The 15,397-nt window shown below is 43.3% G+C and overlaps 1 protein-coding gene across 5 annotated transcripts in view; it reads right to left on the bottom strand.

The window, feature by feature from the left end:
- Positions 1 to 2,587: 2,587 nt before the first annotated feature.
- Positions 2,588 to 15,397, bottom strand: part of SH3BGR (SH3 domain binding glutamate rich protein) — a 28,870-nt gene continuing 16,060 nt past the window's right edge. For all 5 annotated transcript variants that reach the window (XM_053935734.1, XM_053935732.1, XM_053935731.1 and 2 more), the window contains 4 exons: positions 9,379 to 9,597; positions 6,230 to 6,259; positions 3,987 to 4,094; positions 2,588 to 3,012 (listed from right to left, as the gene is read on the bottom strand). In XM_053935734.1, coding sequence (XP_053791709.1) covers positions 4,029 to 4,094; positions 6,230 to 6,259; positions 9,379 to 9,597 — 315 coding nt within the window. In that variant the 3' untranslated portion in view covers positions 2,588 to 3,012; positions 3,987 to 4,028. The remainder of the gene's footprint in view (positions 3,013 to 3,986; positions 4,095 to 6,229; positions 6,260 to 9,378; positions 9,598 to 15,397) is intronic.

Here is a 15,397-nt window from a genome sequence, read left to right as displayed (position 1 = left end):
GGAAGGTGGATGAACAGATGTCGTGGCTGGAAAAGTGGCCAGAAACCCTGACTGGGGGCTGGTGCTGTCCTGGCAAAGCTCCTGAACAGTTTCATTTCTCTCCAATGAATTTCATACAGAGTTTTCTTAGGAGAAAATCTCTCACACAGTTTGTGGGCTCAGAAGTGCTCTCATCTATGGGCCAAGTTGCCTTCTGGACCTGCCATTCCAAACTCTTTATTAGCAACACAGTGAAGCACTTCATATTTATTTTCCCACAAAACAAACAATTGACTCACCCTATCCACTCTGTTGCTTGCCATGGTACTCGAAATCACGTCTTTTACACTTCAGCAGCCTGTGAAACTTGACAATCAATCATCCTGAAGTGCCAACAGCCACATCCTATGACATATATGGATCTGTAGGAAGCATAGCTTGAAGCCTTTCTAATTTTAGCTTGTTTCAGGATACGAGAAGTTTCAAGCATCAATCATCCAAGGAAAATGCTTTACATACCAAAGTGTCACCACGAGAAAAAAAAAAAAAAAGAATAGCCTGCTGGTTTGTGTGCAACTGGGGTGCACTGGAAGGATTTTGCATCCATGAATTCCTGGAGCCTGTGGAATGCCATGTACTCTGTGCTAACCAGCTGCAGTTGCCTTCTCCCAGTGAAACAGGAAAATATAAATGCAGACAGTATTCCTCCACGTGCATTTAAGCCAATAGCTCACAAATTCGTGCTACTGATTTTCATTCAGCTGCAGTTTGGGAAAGATTGAATTCTTTGCCCAGTTGCACTAAATTACTGCAGAAAGTATTAAACTTATGTAAGCAGAATTAACATTATGGCTAAAACCACCGAGCAGCAGCCGGCCCCAGTTCATCCTTGGCATACTCACAGCCTCCTTTTCTCCTGGCAGAAAGGATGGCCACCACATGCTGATCCCAAATTTCCGTGCTGGCTGTAGGATCTTCGCTACCCCGTTTGCTGTTTTCACCCCAGTCACCAGCTGAAGACCAGGGCAGCGCGTCCCTCCCACGTGGGAAGCTTAGCATTCCTCACATTCCCTCCCAGATTAGACCCTGTCCAGAAGATCACTGCTGTAATTTCTGCCTTAGCAAGAACGTGCAAAGTGTGGTGGGTTTTGTCTCAAACCCAAAGGCTGCGGCCCTGCCTGATGTCCTGAGTACTCTCAGGGGTTTTGTTCTGAGGGTAAGAGTGGAACTTGTGGTTCATCAGCCACAGGACGCTCAGGCAGCCTGGGAATACATCAAGGCACAGCACACGTTGGATTTACCACATTTCCAGAGTGATTAACAGTTCTGTGTTTATAATGTCCACCATGCTCCCAAAAGTCCTTCTGCTCAAAACCTCTGCAGCAATGACTGGTGTCCTGATTCGGCTGCTGGTGAGATGGGGAAAATTTTCCCCAGGAAGAGGAATTGCCTGCAGGAACATAAGAAATGCTAAAATCAGTTGCTTACCTAAGCTGGTACTCAGTCTTTGAAAGTGGAAATGGGCAAAACTATTTAGGAATAGCAATATTTAAATCCTTTTGCCCCCAGTCACCAGTATCTGTGATTCCTTGGATTCGGGATGTTGTGGACACATCCCAGGCTGTAGTATCCATTTATGACCCTCCTGTTCCTGACATTGCCCAATCCCTTCATGTTGACATTGTCAGCTTCCATAACATCCTGTGATGACGAATTCCAAAATTTCCTGACTCACTGCATAAAAACATTCTCTCTCTTTTCTCTTTCAAGATGATCTGTTAATTTCATTGTGTCTGCTAATTTTCATTATGGTGTTGCAGGATTTTCTGACTCACTGTTCTGCATTCATCCTTAAGATTTTTTTGTAGCTTCCTTGGCTTCCTCTCCAAACTGAAAAGTCCTGTCAGCCTCCTCATGGAGCAGCTGTTTCATCCTCTCCAGCTGCTGTTTTCTCTGTATTTCTCACATCCCCAAGTCTTCCCTGAGACCAGACTGCACAACCTGTTCAAGATGTCAACACAGCCAGGTTTGTATGGCTGCAAAGCCCTGCCATCCTGCTGACAGTGCATTTCCCTGGGTCTTGGCCGCTGCTGCACCTCAGGCTGATGATTTTGGAAGGACGTGGAGCTGCTGCAGAGAGCCCAGAGGAGGCTCCAGGATGAGCAGAGGGCTGGAGCAGCTCTGCTGGGAGGAAAGGCTGGCACAGCTGGCATTGTTCACCTGCACAGGAGAAGCTTTGGGCTGAGCTCAGGGTGGCCTTGCAGGGCCTGGAGGAGCCCCAGGAAAGCTGGAGAGAGACAATTTCCAGGGATGGAGGGACAGGACACAGGGAATGGCTTCCCACTGCCAGAGAGTAGGGTTAGATTAGATATTAGGAAGAAATTTTTTATTGTGAGAGGCCCTGGCAGAGGTTGTCCAGAGAAGCTGTGGCTGTCCCATCCCTGGAACTGTCCAAGGCCAGGTTGGACGGATTCTATGATTCCATGACTTTGTAGAGCCCACAACCCTAAGGATGGAGAAAACATCTCCACACAGATTTAAATTAATGCTTTTGCAGACAAAGAGCAGATACGACAGAAAACACATTTATTTAAACTGCTACACAATGGGAACCTCAATCATTTTCAAATGCCAGCTGAGGGAGAAGTGACTCACATGGCTTGTGTACAGGAAGCCTCTTTGCAGTTTTCATTGCTGAATTTCTTTTCCTCTGAAGGCGTCAGTGGTGTGAGTGCAGTCAGCTGCTGAGTGGCAGCAGCATGCTTGGTTCCTGCCCTGGAGAGCTCACAGTCTAAATGTGACATGGACAAAACTATCCCAACACATAACAATTGACTGAAATACCATCTGTCAGACATGAGATCCATTTTAACAAGCATTTTAATGGAATACCAAATATATATATAAAGGTTACAGGTGGGACAGGGTGGTGGCTGTGTTCTTTTTGTGTTCATACAGGCACAAAAGGTAGTGGTGCTTTGCTTGAGAAAGGGATTTTCTTTTCTTTGGTGGGGTGGTTCCAGCTGGTGCTTCCTGAACAAAAACAAAGAAAATTCAATTAGAACTCAGCACTTTTTTGATGTTACAGATTTGAACTCTGGACAATGCTGTGATGAATTCATTCCCATGCAACAGATGAACCCGGATTTGGGAGAGGCAGCATGAAAGAAGTGATGGATTTCCTGCCCTGTCGAGGTGCTGGGAAATCTCACGTGCACCTGGTTGGTGAAACCTTTGGCAGCTACCTCAGAGTCTGAGTCAGCTGGGAATCCAGCCCAGGACAGGTTGCATGGGGCTTGGAGAAACCTGGGATAGTGGAACTCATGGCAGGGGGTTGGAACTGGATCATCTTTAGGGTCATTTCCAACCCAAACCATTCCATGAGTCTACGGGTCCCAGAAACGGCACTTTGTATCTGTGATCAGGAAGAAGTCCCATCACCCAAAGCAAAATCTGCTGGAAATTCCAACTCTCTTGTAAGTTTGACTTTCTCCCCAGTAAGTGATTGTCTGATCTGTATTTCAGTGCAGGGGAGAAGGGACAGAGGAAGGAGAAAAACTGAAAATTAAAATTCAAAATACAGGCTGACAGAACTTGAGCAGTGCTGGTGTGCTCACACACCTGTACAGGACAAACTCTGCCTTCCAGGTGCTTCCTCTTTTGTGGTGTTAAATTTGGCCTATTTTCAGTAATTTTATACTGAGTCATATTTCTCATCAGGCTCCTCTTTCATACCAGTATTTTTCAATTAAATTTGAGAATGAACTTCATGTAAGACATGGAGCTCCTAAAAGCTGCAGTGGAATCAGTAGCTGAGTAAGAGAGGAGAGGGAATAATTCATATTCCATGTGAAAGACAAGCTACAACAGTTAAATCTACTTTTGAGTCATCAGCTGGGTACTTTGTGCATGGACACTTCGCCTGTCCACAACAATAATTACAAAAATTGCAAGTTTATGTCACTTTAAGTGTATTTAGAAACTGTGCTTGATGTCTCAATATTTACCTGAAAACCTGTTCAAGAAATATTGTATCATAGGGAACTGTACTAAGACTCTTCCTGCTCCTCCACCTCTTCCTTTTCTTCTCCCTCTCCCTGCTTTTCTTCTTCTTCCTTTTTTTAAAAAAGAAAATATTTGTAATTACCATATAGGAATTGAAAGAAAAAAATAAACAGTCTCGAAATACAAAGCTCTGCTTTTACAATTGTTCTATTTCTAGTAAATGCAATATTCTTTGAGATTCAAAAACAGAATTAATGTATAGAGTTTTTAATCTCAACATGGCAGGGCTTTATTTTGTGGAGTTTATAGGCACGTGCTGGAATATAAGAACCCTCTTCTTAGTGAGGTTAGAACACGTGGTTAAGCTGCAAATAGGTGCTCAAAATCAAAATGAGAATATGAAATACGTGTGAATATGACAAAAAGTTTAGTATTTTTAATTCTACACTTTCCTGAAGCAGCAAACAAACAACAGAAGATTCATGGCACAGGAACTAGGCTCCTGAATTATCTAAAAATCACCTGGAATCAGATAATACAGCCTTGTTTCTATCTCTAAATTTCTAATTTCTCTCTTTTATGCAGGAGAAATGACACAATTGAAAGACAACAGCCCTTTGCTTCAATCAACAGTTATCTGAAAACTTGTGTGACACAGACAACAATCTCTGCTTATTCTCTTTCTAGAGTAAATGAAGCTCTACTCTGAAAAACAGCTGGAAACTGCTTTGTGGGCTCCTCTGCTCCTCTTCCAGCCATCTCCTGTCCAGAGGCACTCCCATGTGTATAAATCAGCTTTATCTCAATCTGCCACCTCTTCACAAACTGCCTGGACTGCTAAAGTGATGTGAATTTCTTCCTGGCATAATCAAATAACCAATCAAAGAATCAATAACGAGCCTTCAGTCAGGATGCAGGTCGTACATGAGCAGCACAGATCTTTGTTTTTCCTCCCAGGCACCTCCTGTCTGTGCAGGAGTCACACCTGAGTTGCTGAAGTGAAATCCTGCTTAAATATCTGCTTGGGAATGGAGCTGTTGGAATCAGATTCCTGGTTTCAAGTGTTTTTGAGGGAAAAACATTGCACTAAAGAATCATTCTGCAAAGCCAGAAATGTAATACAAACATCTGTAGATTTGAAGTTCTTATGCCAAAGGAATATTGCCTCTCTGGGCATTTTCCCCCAGGAAAGATGCCTTTTTTGTGTCATGAGAACTCTGACACAGGGCCAGGAGAGCACATAGACAAGCCACATCTTTCAGGTATTACCAACTTCCGTCCAAAATTCAAGCCAATTTTGACTTTGAAAACTTTTACAGGAAGAAAAAATTATTTTTTCTCTTGCTTAAAGCATTAGGTGGTGGTGCCAGGGTAAAACTAACCAGGCTTGGTGGCCCTCACCAGCCTCTCCAGGAACCTCTGCACTTTGCTCATGGGTCCAGGAGCTTTAGGGTCAGGAAAACATATCCTGGGAGAAGCAGCTGAGGGAGCTGAGGAGGTTCAGTCTGGAGAAGAGGAGGCTCAGGGGGGACCTCACTGCTCTGCACAGCTCCTGATAAGACGGGCAGTGAGGGGGTTGGGTTCTGCTGCCAATGAAAGGACAAAAGGAAATGGTCTTAAATTGCTTCAGAAGAGGTTCAGATTGGAGATTAGAAAATTTCCCTGGCAGAGTGGTCAGGCCTTGGGATGAGCTGCCCAGGGAGGTTTGGAGTCACTGGAATTGTCCCAGAGGAGTCTGGATGTGGCCCTTGGGGACAGGGTTTGAGGTGATGCTGGTGGAGCTGGAGTGGCACTGGATCATCCTGAAGGTTTGGGCAAAGCAGAGAAGTCTTTGAGGATTTGCACCTGGGTGTTACAAATTCTCATGAGGGAAATATCTCCTTTATGGGTAGAACTGCCTAAATTGTCAGAATGAGTCTTTCACCCTGAAAATGCAATCACAGCATGGTGTCAGTCAGTGTTTATCAAAGATGGACTTGGCATGGGAGTCCTTGGCAAATTTTCTTGAAGACTCTGTGACACACAATTTCCCTTCCATTTACAGCTTTTAAGAACTAAAGGCCCATCTTTGTTTCCAGTCAATAACACCACAATAGGACCAATCATTATCTCTAGCAGAATATGACTGTGGTGTGTTTACTTTCATGAATAAGAATTTACCAGCTTTTGAGTGAAGCTAAAGGACTGAAAGGAATTAAACACACACAAACAAAAGATGATAATAAAATATCCAGGTCTACTATACCCCTGTTGCTGCATGTTCTTCCTCGCCTTCCTACAGAAGAGATAAAAAAGAAAATGTTAAAAAGATAAATTAAAGAGTAACAGAAATGAGACAGGGTAAACACAGCAGAAGTTTAACACTGAATTTAGGAAAATTCTGTGGAATTCACTGGATTCATTTGGAGATAATGTCCCCCAAATTAACTCACAAAGCACATTCAAGCTTAACTTTTCTGTTGGAAAAGGAATATAAAATCATTAAATTGAGCTCCCTTTTCTTCAGTTACTTCCAATCAAAACTGCTTCATTGGCAAGCAAAGATTTGGAGCTGGGTTTTGTTTCCTTGTTCAGGTGGAGTTTTTGTGGGATTTTTGGTAAATAGCTGGTCTACAAAATGAAAGCATAATCAGAATTATAGAGAGTCTTATCTATGTTATATATCATCATTCAGAATCTGGCTTGTGATTCTGTTAAGTGTTGTAGGCTGCAACAGATGCCTTGGCTCAACAGGGAATAAAAAATAATACAAGCTGGTTTTAGATTGTAGATTGAGCAAAAGTGATGAGAGAGATAAAAAAGAAAAAAAAATGTACAAAGTGAATAGAATTTAATGTTAGAATTTAATGTTAGATCCTAATCTGGCTTTTGGGAGAAAGAGCTGATCCTACACAAAATCCCAAAGAGAAGAGGCAAATGTCACAGTGCCACACAGAAGGCAGAGGGGTTGATTTGAGTTCTCATGGAATGACTTAAGGGAGTGAGTTGCAGTGCCAGGGTTTAAATATGGCTTGGGGAATTGCTGAGACATGATACAGACTTGCATTATATGATTTTTGAACATGTTTCTAAAATAATTTTGCCCTGAAGGGAGCCTAATCTGTACTGAAAACTGATTTAACTGGGACACCACTTAAAAAATACTCAAACCACCAAGCTTAAATCTGAAGTCAAAATCAGACAGTGAAACTACAGCAAATTTATTACCAGCACATGGAGTGACCAGCAGGATCCATGTGAGCTGGAGCTCAGTCTTCTCTTCAAGAAACTCAAAACCAACGGGACAGACAAAGCAGGAAGGTGAGGCACTGCACCCATGCAGACAAAAACCTGCAGCTTCTGGATTTCTGCATCTCCCAGCAAGAGCAGAAGAACTTGGAGAGAGCTGCAGCCTCCACACTGAAGATCCCCTGCTACTGAGCACGGGAGGAGCCTCCTGAAACCTGGACCCTCCCTGCAGCCCCAGGGCTGGGACAGCCCCAGTTTGTTCTGGTTTCTGTCCTGTGCTCACTGGCAAAGGCTGAGGTACCTTCCAGAATTTTCCACAGTGCTGGTGTTTCTCCTGCAAAGTCACGGGAGAAAAGCTGGCTTGGTTACACCCCACAAATGGGAGTCATTTTGGAGGTGGTTTGGAGCAGTGCTAAATAAGGCCAAAATTCCAGTACTAAATTCCCACTGGCATATAAATTCAGCCATGGAACATAAAACTGCCATCTTTCAAACGTTTGTGTTGAAAATACCTCTATCCTTTAGGGCTTAACATCCAGTGGAGATACTCTGATGGCAACCTGGCAGTCTTTGAGTGTATTTACTTTCATCAAACCCTGCTCAGGTAAGGAAATGGTATTTTTACTTTCTTTTATAAGCAAAAAAATGAGATACAGAGACAAAAGGTGGAATTCATCTCACTGTAGCTGCCTCAGAGTTGCTCTTCTCATCTGACCCTGTCCTCTGTGTGCTGTCTGTAGTGAGTGAGAATAGCAGAATTCCTACAGAATGATTCATGCCATCCCTACAGAAGTGATAATTGGGATGGACTATAGCAAGGCAGGCAGATGCCACAGCACTGAAGTGATTTGTCCGGGGTGACACGGGAAGTGGGTGGTGGAACAGGGCAAAAAGTGTTTTCTGTGCTCTCTCCTCTGCCTCTCCTCTCTCTGAAAAACAGCAAAGAAATCTATTTTCCACTTTTAACTTCAATCCTTTCTGTGAGAAGAGGAGCAAGGTGCTGGCTGTATAGGAGTGGTGCTGCATGATGTCAGTGCAAAACTGCTCCTACACAGCTGCCTGACACATTTGCAGACAAATTCCAGCATTCTGCTCTCATCTGAAAAACATTAAAGCAGAATGCCAGCCAGAAGGGCAAGGCACCCAAGCCAGGCAGCAGTTTTGGCTCCTCATATGAGCCAAAAAAAATAAAAAGGAGTTTGATGGCACTCACCTGCCAGATGAAATTCATAGCAACATGAAAAGTGCTTGGATATAATTTTCCTTAAGGAGGAATTCAGTTCCCACTGAGGACTGTCTCTCCTCATCACTGTTTTGAAATTGTGAGTGGGACTTCCCAGTGGCTGAGATGTGCCTGAGGCTGTGTAAAAGGGGCTTTTCCAGCCCAACAGTGACCAGATCAGTCACTATTAAAAGGGCAGTGGGGAAAGGCCTACAGAGAGGTGTTTCCCCTGGAGAAACATTGCAGCTAGACAAAAAAAAAAACCAAAAAAAAACACCCAAACTCCATTTGTTCTGATCCTTGATGTAAGAGATGATGCATTTGAGCCAGATATTCCCCTGGGACCATCTGATCTCCAAAACCAGAAGAACCTGACAAGCAGGCCTGACTCCCTGGGAAGAGTCAGCATCCAAATAAACCCATCCTTAAAGGACAACCTGAGCTGCAGTTTGAGATCTGTAGTACCAGAGCAGGAGCAGACAGGAAGGAAAACATTGGCCTCCCTTTCTGCACTGCCCAGGGGATTCTGCAAGGCCTGGAGAACTCAAATCTGTCAGATCTGCAGCAAACATTTACAGGCAGATTTATGAGCACTGCACAGGCTGGCCATTGAGAGCAGAAATTTGTTTTTTCACCCAGGCAGGACTCAGATGTCTAGTCCTAAATTACCCTCCATAACTAGACTCTGGTTCCCAATGACCATCAAGATAAAATAAAAAGCTTGGGTAAAAAGGGGCAAAAGGCAGCTGCTGTTATTCAAGAATCAGAACAAAGTTCCCTGGAGTTTTATCCAGGTTTGATATCATCCTGATATCAAAGAAAACCATCCAAAAGACACTCTGCAATCAGTCACTCTGGGGCACACCAGGAGGGCTTGTGGGTTTATGTTCCATGTGCTTAGCACAGGGAAAACCTTCAGATCACAAAGAGAAAGGAACAATTACCTGTTGACCTTCTGGTGGTGTCTGGCCAGACTGAGCCTCTTCAGGAGCCCCTTCATCTGCCTTGTCTTCTGTGTGTGCCTCAGTTTCATTCGTGGCATCAGATTTTTCATCCTTGGAATCAGATTTATCTTCTGCAGCTTCTGGTTTCTCCTCTGTGGCATCAGACTTCTCCTCCGTGGCATCAGACTTCTCCCCTGTGGCATCAGACTTTTCAGTCTCCTGGAAGTAAAAGGGAAGTCATGGTAAGCTTCGGGACACATGATCAACAACTCATTTCTATAAAATTCTTGCATTTCTTATTTTGGGAAAGTGCTTTTCTATTTTTGCTTCAGCTCTCAAATGAAAATACCCCCTTTTAGGGTGTATTTCTCCTGTGAAAAGAGCACTTGCTGGCATGTTGACCAGGTGGGATTTGTGTGGGGAAAACATGAATTCAAGCACTTCTCAGCATAGCAGATTCCCTAACCTTCCTCTGAAAGTTCAGTAGAAACCAAAGTTCACTGTGACGGCACATTTGAGTTTCAGGGGAAAAAAACCAAAAAACCTTTTTCCACCAGCATGAATTCCAATTAAACATCATCCAGAAGCTCCAGGAAAACAGAAATAATAAAGGATTTCACATTTAAACTCTTAACTTTCTTGCTTAAAACCATCAGAAAACTCTTCCCACATCAGTCACTCAAGTCCATTTATTCCAGCACCATAACCAAGCACCTCCTGGGAAGTTCTTTATTTGACAAATATCCTGGTGTCCTTTCAGCCAGGTGGCTCTGAAAGGTCACAGTGGCTCCCACACTGTGTCAGATAAAAGGAGGCTTCGAGTGGCACAGCAGAAATATGATGAAATGCAAGAGCATGAAGTGCAAAGTCACCTTATTTGGGACAAGCAGTTCTGGGTCAGACATTAAAAGTGATTTTTCTATTGCACTTTAGGAGCTTGTTAGTTAATGATCATGAAGGAAGAAAAAGATGGATGTATTTAAATTAGCATGGGGTAACTGAGCCATGAGGGTGATGTGAGAGTGAAAGAGGTAAAAAATGTGATCCTCGGATGCATGAGGTGAGGCAAAGCCTCCTGTGGATTGCTCTGTGCCATCCCAGTCACTCAGGCTCAAGGAGGAGAAACTCAGACTGGAGCAGGTGCAGAGAGGGCTCCAGGAACATCTGAGGGAGTGGAGAGCCTGTCTTATGAAAGGGGGACAAAAAAAGCTTCATTGCTTTAATCTACTGAAAGTGATGCTGAGAGGGGATATGATGGCACTCCCAAAATAGATCAGAGTAAACATCAGACAGGGATAGGACAAGGAGGAGTGCTGAGGGAGATGCAAGATGAGTACAAATTGGCTGTGAAGAAAAATTCTAATCATCATCAGTGGGAGATTTCGGAAGTGATCTGTAGTAGAGAAGTTGAGGTAAAGGACCTTATTCATTAAAAGGAAATTTGACCACCTCTGAGAGGTGTTATGTGGGGTGGGTTCCTCTGGCACTCAGGGGAGGTCCTGTCCTGTGTCATCCTGAGCCCCACACGCTTTGGGAAGAGCAGCACATCCCTGAGAGGAGACAAACTGCTTCCCCATCCCTGGGACCAAGCCCTTACAACTCAGCCACCTGGTTGCTTTGGGGTTTGCTGCTTTTCCATCATTTCATTTGTCTCTACAGTTAAACAGAAGCCCTCAGTCATGTTCCCCTGTCCTTTTAACTTGACAAGTCCTCCTCCAGTGTCCCCATGATGATTTCCTCAGCCAGTGCTCTTATTCTGCAGAACAGGGCATGTCTGGCTGGCTTTTATCCCCAGAGCTGACTGGCTGAGTGCTGGCTTAGGGATCTTTGTCCCAGGATGTGCTGTGGGACATAAGAGATGTCCTCCTGCTGACAAGCTCTGCTGGATGGGGACAGAAATGATAGAAAGGAGCTTAGGAATGTTAGGAAGCAGATATCACAGCAGTTTGATGTTTTTGCTGAAACTTGACTGCCTGTGAGGCTTGGTGCTCTTTTGGCAATTTTCTTCTGAGTTGTACAAAGTCAGTTTTACATCCAAGTTACTTGCAGTGAAAAGAGAGTGGGCACAAAGGTCCCCAGGTTCTCCTTCCTCTGGAAGGCGAGCAGGAGCCGATCAAGATGAAAGCTTTAAAAAGCAAAACGTTCCCACCTCACAGCACTTTCACACTCTGTCACACAGCTGCACAAGTGTTTGTGCCAGCACGTGGGGGATGCTCAGGGAGAGGAATGAGCAGCTGGGAGGGAGCAGAAGGAGCCAGAGGAAAGAGGAGGGAGAAAAGACAATTTCTTTTTCTGGCAATATCATCTCATTTCAAGTGCACATAAAACTGTGGGCTCACTGCACTCTGATGCTGGTGGCATTGTTATTAAAAACAGATCTACAGAGACATTTCTTTGGCTTGGTTTATGGTTTACTTTTCTCCCAGAAGCCAAAAAATATTTAAAGATTGAAATATGTAGTAACACAAACATACACTGAAATTCTCTTGTGCAACATTGTGTTAATACATTATTTTCTTAAGGAAATGGCAACTTCTTACAGACACTTTCTTTGCAGAAGTTCCTCAAATGAAAAGGACAGTGTTAATGAAAATTAAATTAATAGAATCACTGACCATGATTTGGGTTGGAAGGGACCTTAAAAATTATCTCATTCCAACATCCTTGCCATGGGCAGGGACACCCTCCAATAGACCTGGTTGCTCAGAGCCCCATCCAACCTGGTCTTGAAATTGGTTAAATATTTGTTTTCAGCACAAATATTAACATTTCATTAAAATCCATACACTCAGTATTTTTGGCTGGGACATAAAATGCATAAGAACCACAGAGAGCATCTTAAATAAAACGACCCAACTGTGTGAATCCATCTCAGATGAATCACATACTTAGATCATAAGGCACAAAAAAGAGTTGTAGCTGAAAGAACTAAACTCTAGAAGCAGCATATCAGCCAGAAAACACACACACACTCACAGAGTTCTTGTTAATTATATGGAGAACTCTGACATTCAGAATATCATTGCCACACTGGCTCTCCATAGAAACACAGAATTCAATTTTCAACGAATTCAAAATGAAGTACCATTTCTAAAGATTGGCTGACAGGTCATTTTCTCTTTAAATAAAGTGCACATAGCACAAATTTGTAATTCAAAGCAGATTTAGGAGAAGCCTTCTTCCACTAATTTAAGCTTGAGTATCTACAGATTTGGGGATATCAAGATTCTGGATATTATGATCAAGAATAGTGGGATCAAGGCTTCAAGTATGCACAATATTTGAAAACAGACCCTCAAATCACATACATCACTGAGTTCACTGAGTCAGACTAAGCATAAAAGTGGTGCCAGCTTTAAAAAAATGTACCCAACTTTTGAGGCTGAGACTGACACACCTGACCCCAAACGTATTATACACCAATTATAGCTCAGATCTACACATGTATCCTATTGGGACATCACCACTCAGGCCACTAATCCAAGATTAAACAGGACCTCTCAGAAATCTGTCACAAATTTGAGTGATCTTTGGTCAGGCACAGCTGTGCTTAAATCCCAGCCTGCCCTGAACAGTGTTTGGGACTAATCTAGACCAGGTATTCCTTCAGGTAAGGAGGAATTTGGTATTAATAGATTAAATTACTTATTTAATTTCTCTCAGGCACAGAAAACTGTTCTGCTCAGCCCTGATAAATGATGCTTTAGAAACCACAAAAACCATTGTGGTCAGGAGGGAATGGGAGAGAGGATGATGGGAGCTAACAGACCCTTGCTGAAGCACCACAAATATAGATTTGTTTCCTGTAAAGTCACTGAATTTTATGGGTATGTTGCACCCTTTAAGGCAATAGATGTATTTAGTATGATAAAATCACAGAATCAGAGAATCATTTAATTATTTGGGTTGAAAGGGACCATAAAGATCATTATGTTCCAGCATGGGCAGGAACACCTTCCACTACTCCAGGTGGTCAGAGATCCATCCAACCTGACCATGGACATTTCCAGGGATCCAGGGGCAGCCACAGAATCTCTGGGAGACCTTTTCTAGTGCATCACTACCCTCACAGGAAGGAATTCCTTCCTAATATCTAATCTAATCTTCCTCTCTTCAGTTTGAAGCCATTCCTGTGTCCTGTCCCTGCATCCCCTGGAAATTGTCTCTCTCCAGCTTTCCTGGGGCTCCTCCAGGCCCTGCAAGGCCACCCTGAGCTCAGCCCAAAGCTTCTCCTGTGCAGGTGAACAATCCCAGCTGTGCCAGCCTTTCCTCCCAGCAGAGCTGCTCCAGCCCTCTGCTCATCCTGGAGCCTCCTCTGGGCTCTCTGCAGCAGCTCCAGCTCCTCCCTGGGCTGGGACAGGGCTGGGTGAAGCACTCTAATATACAGAATATACTGATATATAGAAACAAGAGAATCTGGAGAACTGAATGTGCATTTTGCACATAGCAATGAATTGGCAATAAATTTAACTACAAGTATTTTGTTGGGAAGTTATAATTTGTTGAGGGAGCCCCAAAAGGTTCATCTGCTTCTTCAGATGGAAGGAAATAAGCTCAAAACAGTCCTGGTCAGGATGCTGTGAAACAGGATCATGGCCAGTAAAGAACTTCTCTAGTCTTGGTGCAGTATGAAACAAAAGATGGATGGAAAAAGAAATAAAATGTTTTAAGACAAGAGTATCAAACAGGTATCAGCTTCATATTAATCTTTGTCATGTCTCAGCATGGTAAAAATCTCTAGAAAGAAAATACTTGCTGCCTTGTGGTGATTCCATGCTTTATCGTTTGCTTCTTCATTCCAGGAAAGAAAAGACTCAAAACCCACACAATTTTTTAAGAAGGGATTAATAGGAAACCTTGTCATATGTGTCACCATCACCATCTCTTCCACACCTGACTTAGAATTCCAGATTTATGCTGCTGGGAATCAGCATCACGAGCATCCATTGTGCTCATCTAAGGAGGAGTTGGCAGAGAATGAGGGGGAAGCAGAGGCAGAGCAGGAGAGTTCTTTGCTTGACAAAGCACAGGCAGTGAAGATGCTGAGAAACACCTCTGCAAGAAGTGTGTCTGTCTCTCACAAACAGGAATAGACTCTGAAAGGGAGACTGTCAGAATTCCACATTTAACAGGGACTTTACAAGCACTCTCACTTATTTGCACTCTCTGGCCTGAAGCCACTACCAAGGCAGCAGTTAATCACTGTAAACAAGATTTGCCTGCTACCAATGGCACTGACAAACAAATCTGCCCAGCAGAATTTACCAAACATATTATTTTCAACATTTCCAAGGTTGTCATGAAGCAGAAAGTGTAATAGCCTCTGCTGACAGCTGGGAACGAATGAATTCTAAAAAATTGTTACTTTGCTTCACAGATATGGAATCTACCAGGACCTTGCATGAAGAAGCAGATAATCTGTGGAGTGGGAAGGTGAAAAAATGCAATTTTCTTTCTCTCACTGATTCTCCACATATCTTTTATAATGACTATAATATGTAATACCTGCAGTCCTTTAAGCCTTTCATGGCTTTGTGGATGTTAATTAAATGAATTCTCACAAGACCCTTGTGAGGTAGGCAAGTCATTTTTATTTCCCTGGGTGGGAGATGGCACAGCTAAAGCAGAAAGTTTAAATCACTCTCCTTATCATGCAGGGACTCAGTGGCAAAGGCATTTTTAACAACTGGGACATTTAAAACACACCCCTGAGTGTGTTTTCAGCTGTGGCTCTCAAAGCACTTAGCAAAGGCTCCTTTTTTTCCCCCTCTGCTTTTACAGAAGAGGATAAAGAAATATTTCCAATAGTGTTTCACTCGAAGCTGCTGCAGAGATGGACCAAAAGCAGATCTCCTGCTCCAAGGCACTTCCTCAGCCAGGTCACCACAATGCAGCAGAGCTCTCCTGTCGCTCTGGCTCATCACTCTCTTGATTAATTTCTTTTGTTGGCTCACCCACGTTAAAGATGGCAGCATTTTATGAGCTCAGGATAGCAGAGCTGTAGCAGTCTCAGTTAGAA

Source organism: Vidua chalybeata, chromosome 2 (genome assembly GCF_026979565.1).
Source record: "Vidua chalybeata isolate OUT-0048 chromosome 2, bVidCha1 merged haplotype, whole genome shotgun sequence".
NCBI lineage: Eukaryota > Metazoa > Chordata > Aves > Passeriformes > Viduidae > Vidua > Vidua chalybeata.
The sequence above is the reverse complement of the archived record's forward strand: the minus strand, read 5'-3'. Positions and strand labels throughout refer to the sequence as shown.